This window comes from Cladophialophora bantiana (genome assembly GCF_000835475.1).
Source record: "Cladophialophora bantiana CBS 173.52 unplaced genomic scaffold supercont1.5, whole genome shotgun sequence".
NCBI lineage: Eukaryota > Fungi > Ascomycota > Eurotiomycetes > Chaetothyriales > Herpotrichiellaceae > Cladophialophora > Cladophialophora bantiana.
Window position 1 is genome coordinate 1419150 of NW_015971579.1, and position 12415 is coordinate 1431564.

At 51.2% G+C, this 12415-nt stretch overlaps 4 protein-coding genes across 4 annotated transcripts; all 4 read right to left on the reverse strand.

Annotated features, from left to right (window-relative positions):
- Positions 1-111: 111 nt before the first annotated feature.
- Z519_04109 (uncharacterized protein) lies at positions 112-3238 on the reverse strand (the record flags this gene model as incomplete). The annotated part of the gene is made up of 5 exons (XM_016761855.1): positions 112-1569; positions 1626-2278; positions 2341-2442; positions 2520-2548; positions 2865-3238. The coding sequence occupies 5 exons, from the start codon at positions 3236-3238 to the stop codon at positions 112-114; spliced, it is 2616 nt and encodes an 871-aa protein (XP_016622193.1).
- Positions 3239-3926: 688 nt separating this feature from the next.
- Positions 3927-4508, reverse strand: Z519_04110 (uncharacterized protein; the record flags this gene model as incomplete). The annotated part of the gene is made up of 2 exons (XM_016761856.1): positions 3927-4395; positions 4453-4508. The coding sequence occupies 2 exons, from the start codon at positions 4506-4508 to the stop codon at positions 3927-3929; spliced, it is 525 nt and encodes a 174-aa protein (XP_016622194.1).
- A 923-nt stretch (positions 4509-5431) lies between these two features.
- On the reverse strand, positions 5432-6880 carry Z519_04111 (uncharacterized protein; the record flags this gene model as incomplete). Its single annotated transcript, XM_016761857.1, has 3 exons — positions 5432-5619; positions 5682-6226; positions 6813-6880. 3 exons carry the CDS (start codon positions 6878-6880, stop codon positions 5432-5434), a joined length of 801 nt encoding a protein of 266 aa, XP_016622195.1.
- Positions 6881-6914: 34 nt separating this feature from the next.
- On the reverse strand, positions 6915-7961 carry Z519_04112 (uncharacterized protein; the record flags this gene model as incomplete). Its single annotated transcript, XM_016761858.1, has 2 exons — positions 6915-7910; positions 7959-7961. The coding sequence occupies 2 exons, from the start codon at positions 7959-7961 to the stop codon at positions 6915-6917; spliced, it is 999 nt and encodes a 332-aa protein (XP_016622196.1).
- Positions 7962-12415: the final 4454 nt, after the last annotated feature.

A 12415-nucleotide genomic window follows, 5' to 3' on the forward strand; every position in this document is an offset into this window, starting at 1 on the left:
CTTTTTTTTTTTTTTTTTCCAGATTCACATCCATCAATTGCTATTTTGTTAATATAATTCGCTATGTCTTCGCTTGCTAGAACGCTTGTCGCACCCCTACAGAATCTTCCTTCACTTGATCGAGTTGTCCCTTATTTCCTGGGCCAGCTCTTCCCGCCCCTCGCTATTCTCGCTACTGGCATCCCCCCCAAGTAGCTGAGAAAGCATAGCTTCCATTTTTTCCAAGGTGTCTTCTATTTTGTGCAGTCTTGCCGTCGCCTCCAATAGTCGGGCGTCTTGATCACCGCCCAAGTCAACCAGTGAATCAATTCTTTGACGCCTGCTTGGCTTTCGATACCCGGCCGGATGTTGCCCCTCGTCCGCTCCCTCGTCACTCGAATCACGAAACTGATTTTTCAGCTTCTGGTCGACTTGGGACTCTCTTCTTGCGTTTGCCTCTGCCATTGAATCCCTTCTGTCTTTCTTCTTTGTCCGCGGACTAACCGACGGCCTTCGGTTCGAATCGATTGTCTGGCTCGCCCTCCTTTCCTCCGCTAATTGCGTAAATTGACCCTGCAATCTGGTGTTGGATAGGATCCCCATATCGTCGCTGTGATTCAAATTATCTTCTTCGGCAATCTTGTCCAGTACTGACTGTGGCGGATCAATGTCGAACACTGCGTGGATATCTCCATGTACACTAAACCTTGAGAGCGCCCAGTATTGTGCAGGTGTGGCTCGAGGTCCACCGGGGTTCTTCCAATCGATTTTCTTGCTGCTTGAAATTTTCCGCTTGTCAGACATCCATAGTGTTCTCCTCTCATACCATGCAACAATCAATAACGTTGGTAAGTTAATGGTCCTGACCGCTGCGACGTTGATCTTGTGGAACATTCTGTCTGAGAGTATCCACTTCATAGGGAGCATGAGGACCAGGGCCAGGATGTTAAAGGGTGGCATGTACGCGAAGATTGCGTCTGACTTGACCCCTTCAAAGGTGAGGACTGCTCGTCGAAACTGGATTTCTTGCACGGCGTTGCTGACGATGCCGCTGAATGTGTTGGTCAACATTGAGACAAGGACGGTCAAGAACAACGTGTTCCCCAGGAAAGCGAACAAAACCATCAAGACGGGCCCAAGAAGCCAATGGAAGTCTGGTGACTGGTCGATACCGGTCCCGTCCAGACCGAACCAGATCCAAATCATCCACTCTCCGATTGTCACCGCCTGATGCGCTCCAGCATGCAACCACTTGAGACTCAGGAGGAACCCAGCAAAACACCACACGGCCAGAGCGGTCAATGTCAAGAAATCAGACATCATCGCCCTCAGGGAGAGAAACAGCATGTTCTCAGACATGACGTTGAATGCCAATCGAGGAACGAGCACCGGGGCACCGCAGCTAAGGATGTCAAGGGCAGTCCGGGCGAAAGTAATGGACTTCTCCTCGTCGACAATCGAGAAGGCGTAAATTCGTAAGACCAGGTATATCATGAAAATTGTCGAGAACAGGACATCGAGGAACGACCACAGATTCTGTGTATACACGCCCCAACCGTGTTCGAGTATAGAAGCGAATTGATCGAGTACCTATCAGCATTTCCTAGTCAGCTTCGACCCTTTCTCGCACAGGGAAAAAGACGTACCCAACCAGCACCATAAACATCAAACACCATCTCGAGAATCTGATAATCAGTATTCATCCGGTTTTCCCTCCTGGCCATAACGGCAATGTACAACCCCAGCAAGACGGCAAACTGGCACACCTCGATCAAGTTCCTCGTCCGCGGCACAATCAATCTGTACTGATTCAGCAACGGAGCGCGTCGTGGATCATAGAGGGAAATGGGCCTTTTCTTCCAGTGGTCCGGGATAATGTCGATAAAACTGCTCGGCGTATACACGACCTTGCCACGATAGATGGCGTCGACGACCTTCTGGCACGCGCTGCTCGCCAAGAAGGACTTGCTTGCGCTGACAATGGCGACCTCCAGGGCGGTCAATTTCCTCTCCACCTTGCCCGACTTGGACTTCCGCTGCGCGGCCCAGTAATGCATGGCGTGCTGACTCTGCTTGGTCACCTCTTCAGGCGCACCTTGGAACGGTTCGAAGCCCGCAACGAGGATGTTAGCCAGTTTGAGGAGCCCCCTGGGCCCCGGATTGTGTTCGTTGTATCGACGGAGGATCTTTTCGGCGACGAGCTCACATAGAAGCGCGCGCGTGAGGTTTACCGTCTGATGGTGTGTTGCATAGGATTGTTCACGGATGAATTGCATTCGGTTGACGAGGAGGCAGTACACTGCAGTGAAGGGTCAGCGATAACAGTACAGTGGCGACCCCATGGGCTGTAAGGTGACAGACCGATTGATAAGTCGTTCGTCTCGTAGAGTGAATCGACCAAGGGACGCACGACAGAGATGTTCATGCGCGGCGCTTTGAGCTGGTCGAGAGAGTAGGGATCGTCTGGCATGGACGTGAGCGGTTGATTGTTGACGGAGGAGTATCATATTCATGCGCAAGCAACGTCAGGGGGGACTTACCGATACTCGTGATGATATCCCTCCGGATGCTATGCTCGCACGGCATGTCAGAAGCTTGATCCCGAAAAAGCATAAAACGAGAAAAGGCCCTGCTCTCTCTCCATTCATTTCTCCTTCCTCTCTAGACATTCCTCCACAACAATCTCACACACAATGTAATCTCCAAAAATATCTGCAATGCTCGCAATGTTCTCAATGGAGCCATCTGCCTTTTCCTCCAAACCACATATACCATTTTGTAGGTAGGGAGGCAGGCAGGCAGGCGGTTAGATGCAGTACAACACCTCTAGACACATGGTATGAAAAGGAGTCTGTAGGACGACCGTCGAACCGAACCAAACTCACCGATGAATATTCTCATAGACATTACAATGCGCGTTGCCAAAGGGGTCTGCCTCGCGCGGCGGGCGGCCGCCCAGCCGGTCCTGCTCGAGGCTCGTCCACGTGCAATGCGGCGGGTACAGGCCGTCGCTGTCGGCAAAGTCCTCCTCGTCGTGCTGCGTCGCCAGCAGCGCCTCGGTCTCGGTCCGCTGCCGGTTGAGCCGGAATTGGTGCGAGAAGGCCGAGCCCTTGCCGCCGCCGGTCCGTCGGCGCGAAGACAATAGCGAGGAGGACGAGGATTTTGATTTTGAGGGTGTTGGGCGCGGTGGTGCTGGGTTGTTATTGGTATTGGTGTTGTCGGCGCCGGTTCGGCTGGTGGGCGAGGAGAGGGAGGGCATGGTGGCTATGGTGGCTATGATTCGTGTGCTTTATGTTTCTCCCTATGTATGTGTCTGTCCTTGTGGGGAGATATTGATATAGGACGGCGCGGCGCGGCGCGAGAGGGAAAGAGAAAAATGGGCCAAAAAAGGGGGGGAAACCGCCAAAAGGCTTTGGAAAAGGCCAATCAAGAATTCAATCCCACGGTGGACATAGTCGTCGATGTCGATGTCGATGTTGTTTCGGGTAAAGGATCTACACATAACAACGGCCTCACGAGCTGTCGAATGCAAGTCCTCCGGTAACGTGCGCCCACGTGTAGAGATACAGAGGCGTATGCAGGGCTGATGCTGGAGTTATCGCGACAGACAGACAGATAATGGAGGGGGATAGACAGATAGCAAGATAGGTGGATAACAAATAATGGGAATTAGTGACGCCGTGCCACCAATCGGGAAGCCGGTGACGTTAAGCTTATCGCATCAAGCACGACGCTGAAAGCTTTACTCGGTACTTAGTACTTGCTAGTAGGACTCGGTAGCTGAAAAGACAAATCAGTAATAACAAGTCATTAGTAGTCTTCGCTATATCTCGTCAAATTGTTGGTCAAAGTCATAAAAGCCGGCCAGCTATATACAGGAGACATTACAGCGGGTCCCTCCATGGAACATTACCGAGTCCTTGGTGAGTGGTGCCACCGTAGGGTTATTATAACATGATCATGATCGTCGCAATGGCCGCCAACAAGATGCCCATCGGCCAAAAACTCGACAGTACGCCTTCTTGCAGCGGGCCTGCTTCACTGCTCACTTCGTACACCACGCTGGGCGACGCCGTCTGGGATACCGCACTTGAATCCACCATGACAATAACCAGTCCATTACTCGTGACCGTCTGTATGGCTTGAGCCCCCGGGGTAGTGGTGGTGTAAGAAGTCACCGTCGTCGTGCCAACCCATCCATTCGGTGAATTGGATGTCGGAGGGTTGTAACAGTTGTTGTCGCATTGATCACAGCATTCCCAGTAAACAATGGTCGAGGTAACAGGACAGGGTAGCACCGACGTGACTGTGACGATGACGTTCTCCTGCGTGTAGCGTGTGACATAGGTTGTTGAGGGCGTCCAGTACGACCAATATGATGTGGTTGTCGGTGTCGGTGTCCAATATCCGGAGTCACTAGATACGTGTCAGCGACGCCATGATCGGCAGAGGGAGGAGATGTGATGTGCTCACTAGGCCAAGCCTTGCCCTAGGAGAGTCCCGATGAACGTGAGAAGAGGCCACAGCATGACGGTTACTATTAGTAGATAGCGAGCGAATCGGATAGAGGAAATGTGGCACGGATCAAAGAGAGGCGGTCGTGGGTAGGGATGGGAAAGAGAGACGACAATCTGAAAGAATTGGAAACATCAAACCATGCCCACCTTTTTCATAGCTGCGAGATCTCAGCTGGTGCCATGGCTTGCGCGTTACGTAGTCCAGGAGCTTGAGCTGCAACAAACTTTCTCTTGAGTTCCAAGCTCGAAGCTCGATGGCGGCGTGGAGCTCCTCGCAGCTCACTTCGCCAGCTTGGTCGCCCTGGCAGAAAGGGTCGACCCCGCCATTGGATCCGCGGTTGCAGTAGAACAATCCGGGAAGAGGACTGTTCGAAGAGGGAGGGTGTGGGAAGGAAAAGTATGTCTTATCAACATGATGATTGCTTCAGAAACAGGTGAGGGGCTCGAATTCGCGCAGGATTTCTGGGTTCTGGGCGAAACCCAATGAAGGGCGCAGGGGCGAGCACTGGCGGGCAACAAGGATGTGAGGGTGCGGAAATGCCTTGCATGAAGCGTGCAGGGAGTTTTGAGGTAGGTAGAGACAAGTCAAAGTCCGTGGAGGAGCTGCGGCGTGATGTCAGCCTACTTGTTAGTGGCCCGAGCAAGTTGGGTGATGGCGGTGGATGAGAAGTTAGACGAGCGGACATGGATGACCGTGGAAGAAAAGAAGTCGAAGTGGTTCTGGTGTGGTGGTCCTCGCACATGGTGGTGGATGATGGTGGGACCCCAGGCAGTTCAGCGAGGTCGGGCGGGTGCGGCGACGGCGGGTGCCGGTGGCGGGGAGAAGTTTACTAGGAGGGTAGCGAGGAAGGTACCCAAACAGTTTCTCTCCCTCTTCACTAAGTGCCTATGTACATATACTCAGTACCTCTCTTTGCTCCTCCATCAACTCCTAGCTATGAGGCACTCGCCCCAACAGGAATATTAACCCCGTTGATTCCCGTCGAATCTTCGCTCAATAGCCATGTTATCGTCTCGGCCACCCTTTCCGGGTCAAGCAATACTACCCCTCGCCGCGCCATATCCGCCTCGGCCTCTTCTTCATCCTTGTACCACGATAACGCCATTCCAGTCTTCGTTGCGCCTTAAGAAACTTGTCAGCAAGCGGGTAGTGTAGGACAAATGGTTGTAGTGGCATAGGCTCACTTGGAGAAACGGCGTTCAATCTAATCCCCAGGGGTCCCAATTCCTTCGACACTGTGGTCGTTAAACATGCCACGGCGTGCTTTGTCACACAGTACGACAAGATGGTCGGGTCGTGGAATAGACTTGCAGCACTCGCAATGTTGACGATGCTTCGCGAGGACTGGGGCAATTCCATCATCGCCTTCACTTGTGCTCTCATGCTGTACAAGATCCCGGTGAGGTTCACATTCACCACGCGGCTCCACGTTTCGTCCGTTTCGTTCAGGAACATGGGCGGTTGTTGGCTTGCAGACATGTTGATGACCCCTGCGCAATTCACCGCTCCATCGAGACCGTCAAATGTGTTGACCGTGTCCTTGATCCAAGCATTGACGTCCAGGCTCGAAGTAACGTCGACTTTGGTCATGGATACCTGCATCTCGGGGTTGATGTCTTGTAGTTTCTTCCTTGCCATGTCAAAGAAGCCAGGGTTGACGTCGCCGATGGAGACGGCTCTGGCTTTTAGCCTGGCAAGTCTGCAGCATGTCGCCAATCCGAGACCAGAGCTGGCACCTGTCAGCGCAAATACTTTTCCAGCGATAGAAGCCATCAAGAGGCTCTGAAAGAAAGGCGCCCACGATTGGTCAGGTCCGTTTCCGACGAGAGGGCGGATATCAAATCCGAGACGTTGGAGAGGGAAAGAAGAGGATTCGTAGAACATCCACGACACTTATCACCACGTAGATACATCTCCCAAGTACTTCTGCCGAGGAAGGGGGATGGGTTGTTGCATTGCAGCCCATCCATGCCAGCACATCAGATCTGGTATTGGTCTGGGACGCTAGCTTCATGCAAGATATCTCGTGTGGCACAGCGATTCGGCCGAAGCACAACATTTTCACATTGTGATATACCCTACCACTTTTGGGCCGGACTGATTCCGTTAACTGCCGAAAGAGGGCTGCTGCAGACAGGCGTGAAGAATCCCTCGCCTGAGGGGCAGAAAAGGCGTGGTGGCGGCGAATCATTGCTCGAAGCACAAGGCGAAGGATTTCTCGAACGGGCAAATTGCATCGGCTTGCTATTGTCGTATGTTGTATCATTTCTCCGTATTACCTATGAGACAGAAACAGATGGCCTCCTCCACCTCACCTTTGACCACCTCTCCCAGCACCAGCGCCGCCGGCGCCTCCGCCCATGAACTGTTGTGCACTGTACATGTCAGCAAAAGTTCCCCAGACTCTTCGATCACACTCACAGATTCGCGAGGGCAGGGTCCTGCATCATTTGTTGTATTTGACTCATGTCAGGCATACCACCTCCGCCTTCTCGGTGGCTGTTTACCATGTTCTGGAGGGTTGGATTGCTCATCAGTCCGCTAAGGACTTCCGGGTTGCGCATGATGTTCTGTGCAATGGACGCGAACATAGGATTGCTCATGATGCTGGACAGGTCGGGCATGCCGCCGCCGCCACGACCACCGCCGAACATTCCTGCCAGACTGGCCAGATCCGGCATACCACCTCCACCACGCGTCTCGCCCGCGGCATCGTCCACTTCATCTTCGGGTATCTTCTGTTCCTCTGCCTCCATCCGAGCTAATTCCTTCTTGGCAGTCTCTAGACCTTTTCTCATGGCTTCACTGCCTCCATTTCCTTCAAAGTCGATGCCTTGTTGGTAAGCCTCGACGCTTCCTTTGGCATCGCCCATGGCGAATCTCGCAAGACCTAATCTTGACCAAGCCTTTGTATATTTGGGGTCTGCGGCGACGGCAAGTTCGGCATCCTTGACAGCGGAAGCGTGATCACCACTTGCCGAATACGCCGCCGCACGGTTGGAAAGATAGATGGGGTTTGTAGGAGCGTAGGAGATGGCCTGGGTGTATTTCTCAATAGCGGTCTTGTAGTCTTTTTGTTGCATGGCTGCGTTGCCTGCACTCTTGAGCTTCTCCGCCTCTGGGTTTATGGCTTTGGGGGCCGCTGGCTGCGGAGGAGGGGCTTGGGTTTCGGTCGTGGATGCCTTCCCTTGGAGTTTTTCGTAGACAGAGAAGATGTTGAGCAAAGATTGAGAGCCGACGGCTTCGGTCATGGCAGCCTTGTCGGAGGGGTCGACTTTGAAGGCTTCGGCGATACAATTACTCGCGATTTCAACATTGTCGGCATCATCTGCGGTGAGAGTGCCATCCTTGAGAGAGGTGGACAAGAAGTCTATTATCGACAGCGCCAGGCGCTTTTTGGAGTCGGACAGAGACTGCGACAAGATTAGCAGCCATCAATGACACGGACCAGTGAGACGTACCATGTTAAGCTGGGGAAGGAGACACGATGTTGGGGAGAATGGACAAATGTACAGTGTGAGGTATCTTTGCTGCCTTGTCAACAATGGGACTCGAGACTTTCAACATCCATGTCCAATGAGCGTCATCGTCATGCGGATCTCTTGGCATGCGGGCTGGCCCTCCTCTGCCCTCCATTTGCCCCTCAAATATCAAAGCTCCATGCCACGACTCAGACCACAAGCCCTTTCCTCTTTTCCCTAGAACCTGAATATACTCCATTATTTCCCTTGTATAAAGTCTTGCGGCTTCTGCTACCTCTATAACTGTTAAACTGACTGAAGCTTACGGCAGACGAACCACTTCCGACTCGTATGAAAGCCAATTGTCACTACATAGTGTAGAGAAGGATATAGATATTGATTCTAGATGGTTGGCTACCACTACGCCCTCACGATACCACAACTACCACCCTTGTTCCATCATTTTGGGCAAATAAAATTAAACAATGCCTACTCAGTCAGACCTGGACGCCATTCTATAGATCATAAAGTGGCTCGATGCTAACTGGGAAAAGATCTCTTCATTCTGGTTAGAAGCGGAATGGCGAGGCTGGGCCCGATACGATCTTTACGCGCATCTCGAAAAGGAAACCTACAGAGTTTCTCACAGCGTTTCTCTATGGGGAGACAACGAGCCCGAGGTGGACCTGACGGACAAGAACGGAGGCGGCGATCTCGAAGGCGACAAGCTTCTCTTCTTGAGAATCGGTGACAAGGCCTGTGAGGAGATGGGTTTCAATTTCGGCGATCTGAAGCCGGAGTATTTTGGCTTCGATGGTAGGACTCAGTACGAGACAGCAGTTTACATGTACTAGCTTTGGCTCGATCTATGAAAGGTCAGAGAGGGAGGAGATAGACGCACTAACGTGGGAACTAAGCTTTGGGAAACATCTCGGTTTAGCGGCCTCACAGAAATGATCCTTCGGTCCCAGCACCCACGGTTCGCCGGGTGTATGTAGACTTATCCTGCTCTGGTACCAGTCAAATAGAATGGAAGCATCAAGACTCCCTATGTGAAGTCACAGTTTTCCGTAAGCCAGTTCATTTCGTTTGTAAAATCCTTTCCCCCAGTTTGGGCCACCCAATCGTAGTCAGGAAACAGGTGCAACAGGTTTTGAAGACGGGCTTTCAAATCATCAATGGTTGCAGTCGACGTCTCCTTGATCATGACACGGTGCCACTCGGTGTCGGCTATAACAATGGATCAACTTCAACCCCGAACCCGGACCAGCACTAGATTCTTACTCACCGCTGAGGTTGCTGTGAAGTTTGAAGAAGGTCCATTCCAGACACTTGCCGATCCTCCGTGAAACTTCCACAGTTTTTCCCTCCTTGGTAACGGAGATATTCTTCGTAGCAGTCGCGCTCTGATTATTTTCCGTGTAGCTTGAAATGGTTAGCTCGACACGCTCTTTTCTGAAGGGGGGAAGATCATTCTACTCAATAGAAGGATTGTGGGTGCTGTAAGCCTCCCAGCTTGCCCATCTCCAAACTTGACAAAGAAGACGTTCTTGTTGCTGTTATTGTTCTATGAGAATGTAAGCAAGATTCCTCGGCGTATGGATCAGATGGAGTTAACCCATTGAATGCCATAAAGGTGTGCCGGATCCGGGCTGACGATAAAATAGCACCAATGCGCCATGTTGGCTTGATATATTGCTCGACAAGCCTGAGTGAAAAGGTAACAGAGTGACATGGAAAAAGCAGATACTGAGGATATTTTATTTGTGAGAGGGCTGGTACTTGCCACTGGCCCATACAGGACAGGGCCCATCGTCGCCCTGCCGTATGTGTTGCAATTCGCCTTTGTATCTCAATTTCAACGCGCCAGTTTGTCTCCATCCTCAAACCCCAACGCATAGCGACAAACCTGGCGGTGAGAAAATACCAGTGGCCAATCATATGCTTATCGCTTGTCGGGCGGTGTCAAGCAAATGCATGTACGCATTCATGTGGCTCTACCTTCAGCCAGCCACTTGTTCAGTACCCAGTACAATTACACCAAAGTTTTTAGCAACATTACAGTCAGGAGCGCAGGCGGAGGGGCAGGAGGATAAGAAGGAGGAAGGAGAAAAGGAGGGTAAAGCAGAAAGCGTGGTCAGTGTATATAAGGTCATCGCCTTGCGGTTGAGGATGGCAACAATTCGCCTGCAATGTTGAGTTGCGTCTAGACTTCCCATACCAAGCAATACCCTAATCAAGGTCACCTAGTACTTATTGGGATGGTGGGGTGATCGGGCTTGGCCTTTTCAGGCTAGCGTTGTTCCACAAGTGCTACGATAAACATTAGATGCACCAACTTCCGTTTGTCGACCTTTGTGTCGTTGACAATCATTCCCAGGCTTATACATTGATCAATTTCCCTGGTCTGCTCTACGCGACCAATCGGGGTTCCAAAGGGAAGCCTTCTTTCTGGCTGTGATGCTGGCAAAACGCGCTCTTTGTTTGTTGCAAAATGCCATATTCAACCTCCTTCCCCTGGATCCGTTTGTACCCATGACAGGTCGCTGTCTGTGGAACGAGCTTCGCAAACGACAAGAACACACAGGGAACCTCAAATCTCTTGAACATGTCATCTTCAAGGCAGCCGGATCAACCGCCAGGGACACCGCTTTCTGATTTAGGAAGCTCGCGGAAGGCGGTTCCAACAAAGTCTTCCTCGCTGTAGTTGATCAAAGACAATTGATAGTTAAGATCCCTGATCTAGTTATCCACCCCACCCCCCACGTTTTATCACGGCAAGTGAAGTTGCGACACTTGAGCTCTTATGGTCTGAGCTAGAATTACCGGTGCCAAAGGTGGTCTCATGGAGCGACAACAGTGACAATTCTGTCGAATACATCATCATGGAAAAAGCCTAGGATCGAGCTTTGAACACCGTATAGGATCACCTTGGAGTCGATGACAAACTCACTGTTGTGAATGAAGTGCTATTGATGCAGAACCGGGTTTTTATCACCCCATATTCGGTGGGTATTGGAGTCTGTACTTTCCTGATGATGCGGCAAGACTGGATTTTACGCAGCGTCTTCCAGTATCGTCGATTCCTACCCCAACACATTGCATTGGTCCATTGGCACTTCGGCACTTCACTGGACTGGCGCTTACAGCCTCTGACATGAATTTGGCTCTTATCAGTCCCTGTGGCGGATTCATAGTTATTTGGCTGCTGACAAGTCAGGGCATACTGCGCGAGATTATCTCATATCCGTTGTATACTCATTAATGACACAGATTGAAGTGCACCAAGACAGAGATGTGACCGCCGATGGAGTATTCTCCTTCCCGATGAACACAGTAAGCAACACATCGCCCAATGCAATGTGTGACATACTTAGAACATTTTGTACGGTCATACCGCATATCCTCCCATAGTCTACAGACCAACTTCTACCGTTACTATGGTACCAATATCTTCACTTTAGTAACTTGTTGGTATCTCCAGAAGGAAAATTAACCTACATTGTCGACTGGTAGAACACTGCCATATTGCCGATATTTCTAGCTCTCCAAATACCCTAGTTTATCGACGTGGAACAAGATGAAGTTCTCTAAGAAACTTCTAGAGAGTTTCGACGAGATGCCGAGAGTAAGACGTGAGGTTTGGTAGATGTTTAGTCAATTAGTGCTCCGGCAGTACTACTTAGCTGCTACTAGGATGAGCGTACCCGATCTTTTTGCTATACTGGTTGACGAACAGCTAGCCCCTATTGGGAAACAGGTAGAGATATACGCCCGAGTGCCTTTCGGATAGGATGCCGACGCCCTTTGGCTGAGGAAGACGCTCCTTTGCAGTCAAAGAAATTGGCCTGGCTTCATACCCGATGGTGACGGGGCCATGCATTGCTCTGTTCAGATCGAGGACGAGAATTTGGAATGTCAGCAGGAACGTCCAGATTTTAAGGACAGACTTCGTCATTGGAATTTGACGGACTGGGAATCTGCATAGCCATTCGATGGCGCGCACTCGTCGCAGATAAGGCCCCGGATTGAGCAGCATTTGTAAACTCTGCATGTGGTGTCGCTCGGCGTCACCTGGACCGTGAAGAGTTCATTGTGACTTGCTGGTCCTTGGCTGTTGGCTTGGACGTTGACGTTGTAAGTGTCGTTAGGCTCGTCCTCACCCTTCTCGTCCTTCTTAGGAAGCTTTCCTCCTTGGTTCAACTGGACCCCATAATCTTCATCATTTCTAGGTATTCGTGATAGAAAGAGTCGGTGTCCAGGGCCCTATTTACTTAGTTTGTTGCGAACGAATCCGAGTTGTTAGCTATGCGGCCGACGGGTTGACCAAGTCTTTCGAGATTGACATGGTGAAGGACGGTCTACTAACCCTCCTTCGTCAAGGACGAGACATTATAGGAGGGTTGGATTAATTACTGTAGTTTCGTCAATGCTGGGCTGAATGATGTCTGACGTGG